Below are 15,688 nucleotides of genomic sequence, written 5' to 3'. Positions count from 1 at the left end.
CATGTCTAAAACAGGGTTTCTTTTTTCCTCCCCAACCCTTTCCTTCCTGTCCACTTGAGAGCATCACCATGCTCCCAACGACTCAGCTTCTTGACCTCCAAGGCATCTCTGATTCTTCTCTCAATCCCCAATGTCTATTTTTCCTGCACAATACCTCTTGCATCTGCCCCTGCCTTCTCTCCACTACTTTCATTCTGCCAGTATCACCTCCTGTCTGAATTAATTTTTTGGCCTTCTCATTGGCCTCCCTATTTCTAGTACCTTCCCTTTCTAATCCATCCTCCATCCAACTGCCAAAACAATCCCAAAACATAGATCTGAGCTGGTACTCCCCTAGTTCCCTAGTGCCCATAAAATAGCCCCACTTTTAAGGTCCTCCATAATCTGGCTCCCACCTAACTTTCTTCATTGACATTATTTCACATAATGTGTGTTCTCCATGTTCTGGCTGAAGGGCTTATAAGCCGAAGTCTACTACGGGTCTTCTCCCATTAGACCATCTCCCATGGCAGGAATAGGTCTTCCTCATAGTTAGTTGCCTTTCAGACGTCTTCTCTTCTTCCAGGGCTTAGCTCATTGCCCCACTCCCTGAGCCCCCCAGCCAGGGGGATGTTCTCTCTTCTGAGCTTGGGTTATACCAGTCTCTTCAAGATGTGCTTTCACCTCTATGACAGAATTGTAAGTCTGGGGAAGATTGGAATCCTGTCCCTTTTATCTTGGTATCACCAGACCCTTGCCCATAATTGACAGTTAGTTTATTCAGTTACTTGTTCCCCACTATTTCCTTTCTTTCTCAGTGTCTTCATGGTATCCCCCCCTTTTTTACCTCTTTCCCTAAATATCTGAAAAATCTCTGCTCTTCACCTTTTCCACCCATTTCTTTCTGACCCTAACTCTAACTTATGACTTCATCTTCCCTCAATGACTTCCTTTCATTCCTTTGGGTTGAGGGTAACAGCTCTAGGCAATTTGGGGTCCCCTTTTGTGTCTTTTTCCTTCTAGGTCTTTAAAGTTGATGCAGATGTGTCAGCCCCTCTTTAACCACCCATACATTATGGGAGCTTGCATAGATGTGCCCTTGATTTACCAACATATTCAGTTATGTTAATATTTCCTCTCCATCTGGCTAATTGTCCAGTGAGGCTGAAGAGATAGGTTGGGGCCTAGTGGTATAGGACTTCAGATGCCCGTAAAAAGGTCTTTATATTTGTTCTCTGAATCAATAGGGAGACGGAAGATTTTTGGGCAGTCAGACCTATGCTTTGAGAATATCACTTGGATTGCTATGTTCTGGATGACCTGGAGGGAGGATATTCAAGAAACTGAAAGAGCAGGAAGCCAGGTGACATCTGAACAGGTCTGAACCAGGGAAGGCATGTTAGAGAAAAAGACACAAAAAGACTTGGCAACTTCTTGAATATATGGGATGAATGGATAGTCAGGAATATCATCATGTGGGAATGGTGACTGGAAGGATGGCGAGCTCTCCAGAATATTAGGGCAGTTCTGTAGGGAATAGGTAGAAGTGGGGAAGAGATTGTTCTCTTACTGCTATCTGATGTCTCTGTCCATTATTTCCTTGGCTGTGATCTTGGACTTGTGATAGAGGTTTTAAGCAGGAATTTCCTATTGGTCCCAGAATTCTCTCCAGTCTGGGCAGCCTTTTATGCTTACCATCACCAGCTGTCCCTAAGGAGAGATATCCCCCACATTTACCCTCACAGGGCAGCTAGATGGTCCAGTAGTTAGAATACCAGAGCTTGGAGTTAGAAAGTTATCTCCATCGAGTCATTTATCCTGTTTGCCTTGGTTTCCTCAATAGTAAAATGGAGAAAATAACAGCATCCACTTCCCAGGATTGTTGTGAGGATTAAGTGAGAAAATATTTGTAAATCTCTTAACAAGAACACATAGTAGGTACTATAGAAAATTCATCCATTTATCTATCTGTCATCATCATCATCATCATCATCATCAATCTTTTGCTATGACTAAATTCACTAACTGCTTCTCTTTTTGACTTCCTTCCACATGGAGATTTTCAAGGTCAGGGGTAGAAGATCAGAGCTCAGATCAGAAAGAAACTCTATTTTACCAAAAAGGAAACTGAGACCTAGGAAAGTTAGTCACCTGACAAAATCACCCAAGTTGTCAACCTTTGGGTGGGATTTGGACCCATATTTTCTGACTCCAGAGTCAAGACTTTTCCCCCTGCAATACACTTAGTTAGGAGGGCTATAAATATATGTGGCAAGGGAAATTGGTGCAAAGAATAACAGGAAACCCTAAAAGTTTTGAGAAAATTCAAAATAATGGTGAGAGGGATTTTTCCCCCACAAGAAAAAAAATAAATGGATGAATTTTATTGAGAAACAAAACAAAACAAAGACTTTAATTAGGTCATTATTATCCCAGAATATTTACTGAGAGATTTTGGTACGTTGTGGACAACCCTTGGTCATGAAATGTTGTAGTGGAGTCTGCTTCTGGCAGCTTAGGGGATGACTGATGACCTCCATGAGACTTGGTCTCCCGAGCATAGTCTTCCAGTACAATCCCATGAAATCCTTCTCATGTCAACAAGTGTCTGATGAGCACCTACCATTTATAAAAGGAAGACATCACTTCTTCATTCTTTTCGTGTGTATGTGTGTGTGTGCGTGTGTGTGTGTGTGTGTGTGTGTGTGTGTGTGTGTGTGTGTGTATGTCTGTTTATCTTCCTTGGGAAGCTTGTTTGTTTAGCCATGGATCAGATCCCCATCTGGAAACTGAAGCTGGCTGGGAGGAGTCTGGGGAACAACGCTTTTTTTGCCCTCTGTGGCTGCTCTCTTTCTTTCTTAGAGAATGGGTGTTTGACCAGGACCATGACATCAAACTTTTATTCCCAGATCTAGTGGGAGAAGAGGCTGCTACATCTGAGAAGTCTTCTTGCCCTCATCAGGTGGACAGTGGAAGGGTCAAATGTGGTCCAAATGGTGTCTAATGCAAGGTGTTCCCTCAATGCTTTATTTCTGTTTGTAGACTTCCTTTTTGAGAAGACCCTTACAGGTTCAGCCAGTGATTTCCTGGGAGAAAAATCTAGTTCGTTTTTATCCTCATCTTAATTTTTCATCTATTTGAGTCCTATTTCTCCATAATGGTGGAAACACTGGTAAATAGAAAACCACAACTCTCATTATCCCTACTGATCATTAGTGAATGAAGTCTTGAAAGATCCACATTGAGAAATCAGTGTTTCTCAGAACTACAACCTGTAGGACTCTTAAGTGAGTGTCTTTTATTAACTAGGTGTTTGAGGAACAGTTCAAAGCTGCCAGCCTTGGACTTTCACCTTAGGAAAACCAGTGTTAATGTCCTGTATCTCTGCTCCTCCTGCATCTCTTTGCCTCTCACTCTCTTTTTTGGAAATGAGAATTTTGTTTTAAGAAGCTGCATTTGATAGCTTTGCTTGTGGCTTGTGGAAGTCCCTCCAATTTGTTTGCTTGGTTAGAGTCTCTGTGATTGTGCTTCTGACCCCTCATGGTGACCGTGCCAGGTTCCTGTTGGTTAGCTCCTTGGATTAGGCCACACAGACTTGTTCTGGTTCCTCCGTCTTCATTTTCTTTGTCTGGAAAATGACATTGTTTCTCTGCTGGAACAGCAGATCTTTCTATCGACAGAACCACTTTGGCCTGGTGCCCAAGATTTTATTCTGTTTCCTTATTGTATTAAAAAAAAATTAGAAGATGACAAAGAATCCCTGTCACAGTGTCTTTTTTTTCCCCTTCTTGTGACTGGTTTGTTCCCAGAGCGACTTGGCCAAGCTGACGCTTTGGCGGCCGGTTCCCATTCCATATAATTTCTGAAAATGGCCCAACTTGGTCTGGACTCTGACTTTAGTTCAAGTTATGGACTGATCTCAAGTGGAAGAAGCATTGCCAGCATCTTTTGGGAAGCCATCATCATTGATGCAATGGTTTTGCTCTAGAGACTCCTCCATCTCTCATTGTTCAATAGCCAGGCCAAATAAAATTCTGTGCTCTGGGCTACAGGCAGTGTGATGATTTTCTTCTCCTCATGATGTTCAGGGGAATTGATACTGAAACCTTCCCAGGACAAGTTGCTCTTCTGGTACTATTCTCTAAGGTTTGGTGTGCTGGAAAATACTGCTTAGGTGGACAAAAATCATTGATTTTGGTAATTGAGTGAAAATGTTGGGCTGAAAGCTCATTATCTGATAATTATCATTATTTTATCATCATCATCATCATCCTTGTCGTCGTCGTCATCATTATCATTACTATTACCTTTTTTCCTGGGTCTTTGAGAGCCGGGACCTGGTTTTGTTTGTTTCCACAGCCGGTAGTCCAGTGACCGGCTCATAGGGAGTTCTAAAGAGTTCTAAATATAGTCTCGCTGACTTGTCTCAACACCTCCAAACTCTTCACTCTACTCCTCTATTCCTTTTTTTCTGTTAGTATTTTTATGAAGAGGAACAAGGATTAGAACACATTTGAAAATGGCAAGATCCTGGAAAGGAGGTTTTTTTTTTTTCCCCTCCACCTCTGATTTCTAGATCCCTAAGGCTTAGCGACAAAGTGGAAGCTTAAACCCCAAAGGTTAGATACTCTTCTTATCATTCTTTTGAGGACTAAGTTGAAGAAAGATCTACCAACCCATTGCCAAGGACCCTAGCTTTTGATCAGCAGGCCAGGAAAAGTAAATATTAACTTTCCCTCCTTCCTCATTTCCAGACACTAATTGAAGGCTCCTTCTGTATTCTTGTTTGGGACTTTTAATGATCTTGTTAACATGTGTAAAAACATTGTGTTTGGAGACTCGAACAAAGCAGTTGGTACCTTTCCCCCCCTTTAAATACTGTTTATATTCTTGCTGGGTGTGTGTCCTTCCAAATTCTTCAGATTAGGAACCAAATGTGTTACAAAACCAGATGTAACACAAATGAATGAGTTCTCATTTCCTTGTGGGAGCAGCATTGGGAGAACCCCCTAACTCAAAGGTGCCTTCAGCCTCTGGTGCACTTGTGGTGCCAGGGCCTCTCTGCCCCCAATTCGGCTCCCTCCTAACTGATAAAAGATCTCTGGTGTCAGACAAGAATCCAGGCACCTAGGGTGGAGGGGGTCATCAGGCAGCAGCATATTCTCACTCTGGCTCTTGCCAGCAGCTAATGGGGGGAATTCACTTTATGAAGGCCTGTTTACAGACTGACATCTGGAGAAATTCTTAAACTGGACCCATTCCAAGGTGTCGGATTTATGCGTCGCCCTTACTTTTTGTAAGTAAGTTAGGACTATTTTTCCCTGCTTGGTATAGCTTCCTGTAATTACCAGCAGAAAAAGATGGTTGAGCTACCAGTTTCTTAATCCTTGTAGCAAGTCCAGGGCCAGCTTTAAAGGGTGGGGATGCTGATGGACAATTTGCAGAGAAAACCTCCCCCCTAATCCCCCCGACTCCCTTTTTGCAGATAAAGACACAGACCCAGAGAAGGGAAATTTTTTACCTAAAGTCATAGAACAAAGGCATCTCCAAGGTGAGATTTGAACCCAGGGCTCCCTAACCCTATTTATTGCATCATGCTGCCTCTACACATGCTATGGGGATAGTTAAGCTAGCTTGTGGCAGTCTTCTAAACAGATCTGCTTGCCTGGGATCTTGACACTCTGCAAGACTCAGGGTCATGTGGACAGCAGAATAGTTACAGGAGCACTTTTTTTTGATAGTAGCAAAGTACTGGACACAAAATAGATGCCCATGAACTGGGCTTATGGCTGTATGAACTGTGGTACATGAATGTAATTCAGTGCCATAAGATAACGAATATAAAGAAGACAGAAATGTGAGAAGACTTACAAGAACTGATGCAAAGTGAAGTGAGCAAAACCAGGAAGGCAATCTTTCATTCCTTTGATAAACATTAAAGTGTTCACTATTTGTCAGCCACTGTGTTAAAAACCAAGACTACAAAAAGAGACCAAGGACAGTCTGCCTTCAGGGAGCTTATACTCTAATGGGAGAGAACGCATTCAAATATATATAGAACAAACTCTATACAAGATAAAGAGGAAATAATTAGCCACAGGAAGGCCTTGGAGTTAAGAGGGGTTGTAGAAGGTGGGATTTTAGATGGTCTTCAAGATAGGCAAAGAAGTCATTGCTTGGTGCAGAGGAAGGAGAGCCTTCCAAGCAGGAGGGACAGACAGCTAGAGAAAAAGCCTGGGGTCAAAAGGTGGAGGGTCTTTTTCATGGAACAGATTGAAGGCCAGTACCACTAGATTGAAGAATAAGTATGAGAAGGGAAATAAGGTACAAGAAAGCTGGAAAAGTAGGAGGGGATATTTGGTATTTGATCCTGGAGGTAAGGAGGAGCCACTGGAGTTTACTGAGTGGACACGTGTGTGACGTGAACACATCTACATTGTAGGAAACTCACTGTGTCTGGGGAGTAAAGGATGTTTAGAGTGGAGAGACTTGAGGCAGGTAGACCCATGGTAGCTATGGCAATAATCCAGGTGTGATGTGATGAGCACCTACTGGTAGCAGGTGGAGGGAAGGGTGATAGTGTTGGAGCAGACACAGGGGTATTGCAGGAGACAGTAATGAAAGTCAAACCCATAGACCTTGTGAAAGATTAGCTATGGGACTAAGAGAGGGAAAGAGTCCAAGATGTCTCCTAGGTTGGGAATCTGGGGCACTGGGGAGGATGGTGTTTTTCCTTTCCAATAATAGGGAAGGTAGGAAGGGACAAGTCTTTAAGTGGAAAGAAAATGAGTTCTGTTTTGGGTCAATTGATGTCTGTTTGGCATCTTTGGAGTTATAGCTGCAATATAGTTAGTATAGCAATATAAATAGAACAACAGCCACAACCCTGAATCTTTCATAATTAGAGTGATCCTTCTTGGCCCCACTCTTGGCAATGTGATTCCATTTCTTGAAGATGCAATGGACTATGGATGGAGAACTCTGCATGCAATGTCAGTTTTCAAATAATTTGACTAGTCAAAATTTTTTTTCTTTATTATAAGAAATAACTTATTAGAATAGTATGGTATAGGGGAGGGATACATTGGGAAATGTAGGTGCTGTAAAAACAAAAATATTTTTCAAAACTTACTTGTTAAAAACACATAAATACCCCAAGGATTCATTCAAGAATCACTGCTTCTCAGCAAACTACTCTTTACAACTGGTAATAAAAATAAAAAGGCTTCCCCTTACCTACAGAATTAAAGCCCCTGATCATGGCCCTCCGCAGTCTGGCTCCAATCTACTTGTCTGGCCTTATATTATTCCCGTTTATATGTTCTGTGTTCCAGAAAAAACTTGAACCCCTCTCCATTCCCTCTTCTCATCCTGCCCTTTCTCATACCTCTGCCTCTTCACACAGGGACAGGAATGGACTATTCTTCCTCCGTCCGCTCCCTGAAACCTTTCCTTTCCTTCAGAGTTCACCTTCATGAAGCCTTTCTGGACTCTCCAGGCGAAAGAAATATTTTTTTCTGTTTCTCATAGCTCCATTCTTGGACATCTCTTTGATGTTTATTTTACTATCTTTTTTATCTTGTCTCTTCATGATTTTACTCCACTCCCACCTCATTAGGTTGTAAACATTTTGAGACATGGGGCAGTTCCCAGCTCACAGTAGGAACTTTATATTAAACTTAATGTTTAGTTTCTTGGATTCATAGCCTTGTACCTTTCCTTTTTCTTTCCTGGGTAGTGCTTCTTTCCCTTCTCTTTTGTACTAAGCTCCTTTGTCTAGATTTGAATGAGTCTACATTTCATTTTTTTTTTCTGGTTTGCCCATGATAATCAGTAAAAGTTAAATAAATTTTTTTTAAGCAGCAACATTTTCCCATCATACTGTCTAGGAGAGGAATAAATTGGCACTTAATGTTTTACATGGACTGCTGAGGAAATCCTTTTTCAATAAACAAGCACCTAATATGTTGGCATCTCGCTTCTTTTGGGTTTTATTTGTCAAGAGAGATGGTTGATGACTGCAATTATAGCCCGGGTTCATTTATTTCCTCAATATACTGTCTATTTATGATGTTTTCACTGTAATAACAAGACTTGTACCTGAATTTTTGGCAGCATTCAACGGAAATCCTCTTTGCCAGGTAGACATTTAACAGCGGGCCTCTATAATTATGCTTTGCAGCCACACATTGAAGCTGGAAACAAGGGTGGGTACCGAGGGACAAATGGTCCAGTTAGAATATTGGTGCCAGGACTGTGGGCAGAGACTGCCCCTGCACAAGGGGCTTTGGAGAGACCGTTCAGAACTGATGTTGGGACAGATGTTGAAAAGCCCATGAAGTGAAGAAAAAAGGCTTTCCCATTATATAGAAATGAAGTGGGAAACAGCCTGCATTGGGATCATGGGCAGAGAGTAGAGGTAAGGTGAGGAGGGCTCCCTGTAGAGGGTCAGTGACTTTCCTGGAAAGGCCAGATGGACATGGAAGAAATCAAGGCCAAAGTCTAACCCAGAGAGGGTGGACTCAACCTCTCAGAGGCTCAACTTTGTAATGAGGCAACTTAACTTCCTCCCCCACCCACTTCAGGACAATTGATCTGTGTCCTAAAGTGCTCCATCCATCACAGTGAGGTTGTCCTTTGAAGCTACCTTTTCTACTCATGAATAGTCTTTCTGTCTTTGAAGACAGTCCTTTGCAGCAGAAGGCAATGCTCTCCAATTAAACTGTCGTTCTGGGGTTGTATTGTACTGACCAACCAGTCAGCAGTCAGATTAGCAGCACCAACATGCTTGACCCACAAGGTTGGTTGTGGTTCTTCATTCTTGACAAGGACCAAAATGACACCTCTCTGTTAGAGGCAGGTTCCACGGTGTCTGACTGTGACCAATCAGACCAAAATGAGCTCGGATGCTCCACCACAAGACAGGTACCCATAGGGACACTTGGGGTGGGTTCTCTAAACTTGGGCATCTCCCATTTCCTTTGAGCTGCTTTCATTCTTCCTTGCTCATAGAGCACAGCCCCCTCTCTGATGAGGGCATGCCATGCTGGGCAGTCCTGGGCCAGGGTCTCCCTTATCACACAGTGAATACCCAAGTTCTGAAGAGAGACCTTGAGAGTGTCCTTGTATCCTTTTTCTGACCACCATGTGAGTAACCTGCCCTGTGTGAACTCTCTGTAAAATGATCTCTTCGGCAAACGTACATTTGGCATTTGAATACTATGTCCAAAGCATCAGAGTTGGGCTCTCTGTACATAGAAAAAAAATGTAATCAGATAAGTAGATATCTACAAGATCATTTGAGGAAAGGGAGAGACTAGAAAATGGAGTAGGGAAATCAGGAAAGGGGAAGGAGCCCCTGAGCTGATCCTTGAAAGGAGATAAGGATTCTGAAAAGCCAAGGGGAGGGCCTGCATCAGGAAGCTTTTGTAACATTTTATTTGTTTTTAATTTCCCCAGTTTTCTAGCTATATTACCTGTCTGAGAGGTCGGCCTATTGGTTTCCTGTTACTTGAAGAGATTTTATGGTACATTGTTAGAGCTTAAGAATCATTCTTTAGAAGTTTTATTGGGGAAAGAAATCCCATGATGTTTGGATTAATATTGTGAAACACTGCTTGAGAGTGGGCCAGGAGAGTTTGGGATTTGGAAAGTGCTGAGTGTTTGACCTCCAGCTCAGAAGGTGCCAGTTCCTTTCCTATAGAGGCCCATTGGCTTGTATGCGTCATTGCAAACACCATTGGCGTTTACCTGCAGCTGTAGTTGCTCAAGACCTCATTTAGGACAAGTGCCTTCCCTATTTTCTGGTTTATGGTCTGAGATCCACAGTTTCATTTAGGAGGGTGGAAATCTGGATAAAGGGACTAAATAAAAAGTAATTTATCTCTTGGTTTTATTCATTCTATGGTTTCTTAAAACGCATCGAAATATTTGGGGTATTGATGCTCATTATTTGGCCGTGGAGTTTCTTGGAAAATAGTCATTTTGTCTGTGGTGCTGCTGGTAAAACTGATGGTGTAACAGTTATATTAGGATCCCAGGATCTTTCTTTCATCAGTAACCGGTTCAACAAGCCAGCTTCCAAAACAGACATCTCTATTCCTTTTTGCCAAGCAGACTTCAGTATAGATCAGTTATACTCATTTTAGGGTCTGGGCATTTTTTCTTTAATTGATCCAATTTGTTCTTTTGCAATTCCCATTCAATGCCCTGCAACCCTTGGGTACTTTCCCCTAAAAAATATTTTTTTAAGCTAAACAAACCTAGCTAGTGATTGCAATGGTAGTTTACCATTTCCTAACAGCTTAAGGAAGAATATTGATATCAGCCACTTGGAACCAATACTGGCCATTGGGTTTGGCCCAAGATTTTCCATCTCGTGGTGTTGTCTTTGTTTAAATGACTGTAGCCATTGTGTCCATTGGTACTTCAGTTCTGTTTTCCTCCCTCCGGGCCAGTGTGTACAAGTCTTCCCTTCCATCTCTGCATGCCTCATGCCTCATGTTCACTGTTCCTGGTGATGTAGGAATATTTCATTACAATCTGCTGCCACGGATCATTCACTTATTCCCCAAATAATGGGGCTGGACATTTTCACGAGCTCATTTTTATAGGGAAATATCAGAAGGCCCTGACACCAAAGCTAAGAAAAGCAAGACCTTCCTTCTAGTGAAGGTGCTGCTTCTACTATACCATATTATCATCTAAATTTAAAACTACTAAGAGGAATCCATGTAATTGCTCAAACATTAAGAAGGATAAATGATCAATAAACCCTTTAGAATCTCCTCTGAAAGAAAGAAAAAATTGGTCAAGACGCTTTCTAGTATATCAGAACACCCATCTAGCAAATTTAGAGATAGAATATCATTCAAATGAACAAGATGTGGCCTAATAAAGTTTTTTTTTTTCCTGAGACAAAGCTGGGAGATCAAGTACATAGAACCAACTTCAATGTCAAGAAGATCTGGTCTTAAATATGATATCATCTCTGACATCTTTGGACCCTGGACAAGTCATTTCAGTACCCCAAGCAACTCTTAGAGATTATATAGAGAACAGGATGGAGCCAGATCTGAATTTACAAAGGAAGTTTCCTCACTTGGAATCCCCTAACTCCATTTTTTAAATAAATTTTTTAAAGTTTTTAACTGAAAGAAGAAATTAATTCTTTAAGAAGTTAATTTAAATTCCAGTTGAGTGTCATCATAAGTAGTAATAAAACCCAGAAGAAGGCTTTTGCTTTGTCCTACCTGGACTCATTGAGCAGAACCAGGAGCAGAAAGGACTCAGTTTAGACCTCTGGCAGCAATGGGCTCCACTCTTTGGAGTCATCTTGGATTTCTCCTTCTTGGAAATCTTTCAATAGGAACTCAGGGACCACTTGGTTGGACATGGGGTATTGAGTTGCTGAGGTCCCCACTGCCTTTAGAATTCCTCATTCCTAAGACAGTGCTGCTTCTCTACCAAAGGAAAGGAGATGGTGGCAAATTGGTCCAATCAGCTTAGAGTTGAAAATCAACAATTCTCTCTAGGTTTGGGCTTTATTTTGTACCCAGGGCTGATAGAGGCACCTTGCACCCTGTTTTCCAGGAGTTTGCTCTGTATTGAAATCTTCTTCTTTGCCATGCCCTGGCTCACTGTTCTGTCCCCAAGGAAAATGCTGCATGGACCCTTCTGGGCAACCCCAACAGATGCTTTTCCCTGCTCATACTGGATCTCATTTGTTCTTGTGGGTTCCCATAATCTGCCATGGTGAGAATCCATAGTGAATCCCCATGCAATAGGGACCATAGACAATTTTCTCTATTCCATCTTAAAATTTGATCAGTTCTAATATGGTGGCAGCCCCACTTTGTCTGCAGCATCAGTATCAGAACATGCTTCTGGAAAATTAGAACATTCTGATTAGAGGTAGAATATCTTTCAAATGAGCAAGACGTGGCCTAATAGTCATTTTTGGACATAAAACTGAGGGGATTGTGTATGTAGAGTGGGGAAGGGGAGAGACCTAGATCTTTGGTCATTATTGTTATTTGGGGTCATTGAGCACCAACAGATTTTTGCCACTTTGCTTCTTACCTATGTTGTTATACCTGAGTCATCACCACTGGTAGGAAGGCAGACTCATTTCTGGGCTCCCCTTCAAACTCTGTTCTTCTTGTTCATCTAGGTGGTTGTACTTCCATCTCAGATCTAGACCCAAAGGAGAGAACCACTGAACAGGAGTCGGGTGGTCTGTTCCCCAATCAGAGGCACCTGGCCACCCAGACCCTCAAGTCAGGTAAGAGGAGGGAACCCTTCGCCAGCCCTGCTCCTCATCCCTCAGCAGACCAGATGCAGACTCTTTTTCCCAGTGTAGGAGAAAGCTTTTCAAACCTGGATGGGCTCAGCTCACTAAACTGTCTCCTTTCCATTTAGATCAGGGGTTCTTATCCTTTTATTGTACTATGACCTCTTGGGAGCCAGTCTGGTGAAAGCTGTGGACAGACCCCTTCTCAGGATAATGTCTTTTTGAATGCCTTAAGTAAAACACACAGGTTTATAAAGGACACCAGTTATATTAAAATACAGAAATCAAAATATAAATTTAATAAAAATGTTCACAGATCCCCAAGTCAAGATAACTGATATAGACCCGAGTCATTGAGTCTTTAGACCTTTGCTTCTCTGCAGCTGAGATTAGCCATCTTGTGTAATCTCTAAATTATTTTAGTGCCTCTTACCCTCCTCTTTTCCAGAAACTTCTCCCCCTGCCATGTTTCTGGAATAATCAGATTGGAGCCATCCAGTGGAAAGGAGCTAAACCTCCTCAGGTTGGCCAGATGGAGACTCGAGCCATGTGCAGAAGCAGTCTAAGGATGGTCTCAGGCTCGCATCGGATTCAACTCTGCGAGAGTGACTTTGGGTGGAGGCAGAAAGGAAGACATAATGCCCAGGGAAGGCTTCATTGGCACATGTCGATTGACTGTATCTCAGACTTCACTTCTCTTTGGAGGAAGCAGTGTTCTTGCTTCCTCATGCCAACTTAGGGGGGGCACAGAACCTGATGGCAGCATTTGGGACAATTGGGTCATTTCTGAATTCTACAGCCGAAAGATTCTCATTTGTTGGCATTGATCTTATCTAGAAAAGGCACCACAGTTCAATAAAGTTACCATAGCATGGATTTTATTAACGCCCAAGGCTTGTATTAGCTGGTGTTTGTCCAGCTTTCCTCTGTCAAAGGGAAAGGATGCTGAGATCTTTCTGATCCATCATAAGATGTTAAAATAATTCTTTAAAAACACAAACACAACCTCAGAATGTCTTTATGGTTTCTTCGTAAAAGAAGTAAGTTTTGTGCTATCTTTAAGAAACAAACTTTACATGTTTTCAAGGTATGAAAAGTCAATCTCCTGACATGCCTTTTTCCAGGGCCCCAATTTATAATAGGAACTCATTTTATAATTAAATTTTAATGGGTTCAGGAACCAGCAAAGTTTCCTGCCAAAACTTGGGGTTGAAGTGACATGTTCAAAGCCATTTTGCTCCTAAGTAGACATGTTTACACTAATCCTGAACCCCTAGAAACCCCACTCTTTGGGGGGGGGGGAAGTATCTAAAAAGGTCCAGTAAAAAGTTCATTGTTGATCTCTTTTTTAAGGAATTAAAAACCAGCATCGACTTTATTAATTATTTGCTATTAGTTTGTGGGTTTTCTTTTTTTTATAAACAAACATTTCCAATTAAACATTACCTAGGCCTAAACTGGGACAGCTCTATCCATCAGCTTTAATTACATCCAGCCCACAGCGCATGTACCAAAAGATGATGGCCCCTTGACCTATTGTTGAAAAAATATAGCCTAGCTTGGGAAGTTTATTGTAGTGGTACCCAAACCTGTCCAGCTTGCTGTGCAGATGAGCCTCTGTCTCAGGCTATTTCTCAGGTGTGTGTGTGTGTGTGTGTGTATGTATATATCTATGCAAAGCTCTTCACCTGCCCACCCATGTCCCTTTCTTGTAACTCCTCCCTGTCTTCCTTTCTGGTGTATATGTGTTGTTTGTGTGTGTATGTGTGTGTGTGTGTGTGTGTGTGTGTGTGTGTGTTCTTGACATGCTTTTCCTCTTGACATGCATTTCTTTCTGGGTCCCTTCTCTCTTTCCTCTACCCCACTGCCCTCCACCCCAGGCCCTCACACTCACTTGCCCACATATTGTACGTAGCCCTCTCTTCCTCCTCCTGCCAGATTAGCTTTCTTTATAGCTCTGTCTCTATCCATTCACATCTTCCTTATGCTCCAAACATGGCAATAGACTGGTAAGCTACCAAATAGAGTTCAAACTCCTCAGCATGGCATTCCAGGCCTTCTGCAATGTAGTAGCTCTGTATCTGCCCAAAGTCACATGTTTCTTTAAACTGAAGATATGTGTAATGCCCAAAAGTGTTGGGGATGCAAAAACATGCATTAAAATAATGTCTGCCCCCAAGTTACAGTTCTGTTGGATGAGTCTGTTGCCTCACAAAATTCAGATGGAAACCCACCAGAGTCAGAGAGCTGTTGGCAGGCATTCTGATCCAAGGCACCATCAGGGTCCAGCCAAATATCTCAGTTTATCTCTGGTCAAACTGAACCACTTGGCACTCCCAGGTTTTCCCTTTTACATTCCTTGACTCTTGCTGCTCTCTAGACCTGGGATGTCTTTTGACCTTCATCTGTCCTATAAAGCCCCAATCCAATGCCACCCTCTGGTTGGTAATGATCCCCTCCCCCATTTCTTTCACTGCACCTTTGAACCTTTCATGCTTATCTTGAATTCTTTTTTACTATGATCATTTGTGCATGTCTTACCCCTTAGTAGATCATAAGCTCCATGAGGGCAAGGACCAAGACTTATTGAGTCTTTGCATCTCCCTTTAGTGGAGGAAGCAGAGTAGATTCTTAATGTTTGTTGAATGAATGAATGTCCCATTCACATGGGCTGGGTGACCATCTGGTTCTAACCTTCCTTTTCATCTCTTTTCCCAGACCTTGATATAGGACTGAAATATATGCATTTATTATTTGTTAAATTTATTTTTAAGTTCACTGTTCTTAATTTTCAAAGTGCATGAATGGAAATTTTATACTCATTTTTATCTCAAAATAAAAATAATATGCATCCAAATCAGAAAATTTAGTTTCTTATTCATTGTGAGGGGCAGTGCGAGATGGTAGAAAGAGTACTGACTTGGGAGTCTGAGGACTCCTTCATGGTAGAGCTACCCTGTATGACCTTGGACAATGCTTTCCATTTTCCTAAGCCTTGGTTTCCTAGTCTCAAAGGTCACATCTAGCTTAAAATCTATTATCCAATGGGACCATTGCCTTGTTTTATCGGGCAGTGACCTTCAGCAAAATAGTCTCATTTCCCCAGGGTGATGGTATTGGAGACATATTCTCTCTCAAATACCATTTCCCCCCGACTTCCTTGGAGCACTTGGATTATACTCCCAGGTCTTCTGATACTGAGGAGTTTACTTGTCCAAAGTTTGATTTGGAGATCATTCTAATCATCCTAAAGACATTAATATCCTAACAGGATGACCATAGCATTCCAGCTAATATTTGAATCACTTTAATACAAAGGAAAAGAGTCAGCATTTCCATTTCCTGGCAATATGTATCTGATCCCTTTTCATTTTTCACTGCCTCTCAGAAGGAAATGTTAATGTGCATTTTTGAAAG

At 41.9% G+C, this 15,688-nt stretch overlaps 1 protein-coding gene across 2 annotated transcripts in view; it reads left to right on the top strand.

Annotated features, from left to right (window-relative positions):
* BBS9 (Bardet-Biedl syndrome 9) overlaps positions 1 to 15,688 on the top strand; it is a 406,580-nt gene that overhangs the window by 283,910 nt on the left and 106,982 nt on the right. The window contains exons 21-22 of one of the 2 annotated variants that reach the window (XM_074198924.1): positions 12,152 to 12,262; positions 12,720 to 13,152. The exons of the other annotated variant lie outside the window; for it this stretch is intronic. Coding sequence (XP_074055025.1) covers positions 12,152 to 12,262; positions 12,720 to 12,751 — 143 coding nt within the window. The 3' untranslated portion in view covers positions 12,752 to 13,152. Of the gene's footprint in view, positions 1 to 12,151; positions 12,263 to 12,719; positions 13,153 to 15,688 lie in introns of those variants that run through there. 2 annotated transcript variants of the gene reach the window in all.

This window comes from Macrotis lagotis, chromosome 8 (genome assembly GCF_037893015.1).
Source record: "Macrotis lagotis isolate mMagLag1 chromosome 8, bilby.v1.9.chrom.fasta, whole genome shotgun sequence".
Taxonomy (NCBI): Eukaryota; Metazoa; Chordata; class Mammalia; order Peramelemorphia; family Peramelidae; genus Macrotis; species Macrotis lagotis.
The sequence above is the reverse complement of the archived record's forward strand: the minus strand, read 5'-3'. Positions and strand labels throughout refer to the sequence as shown.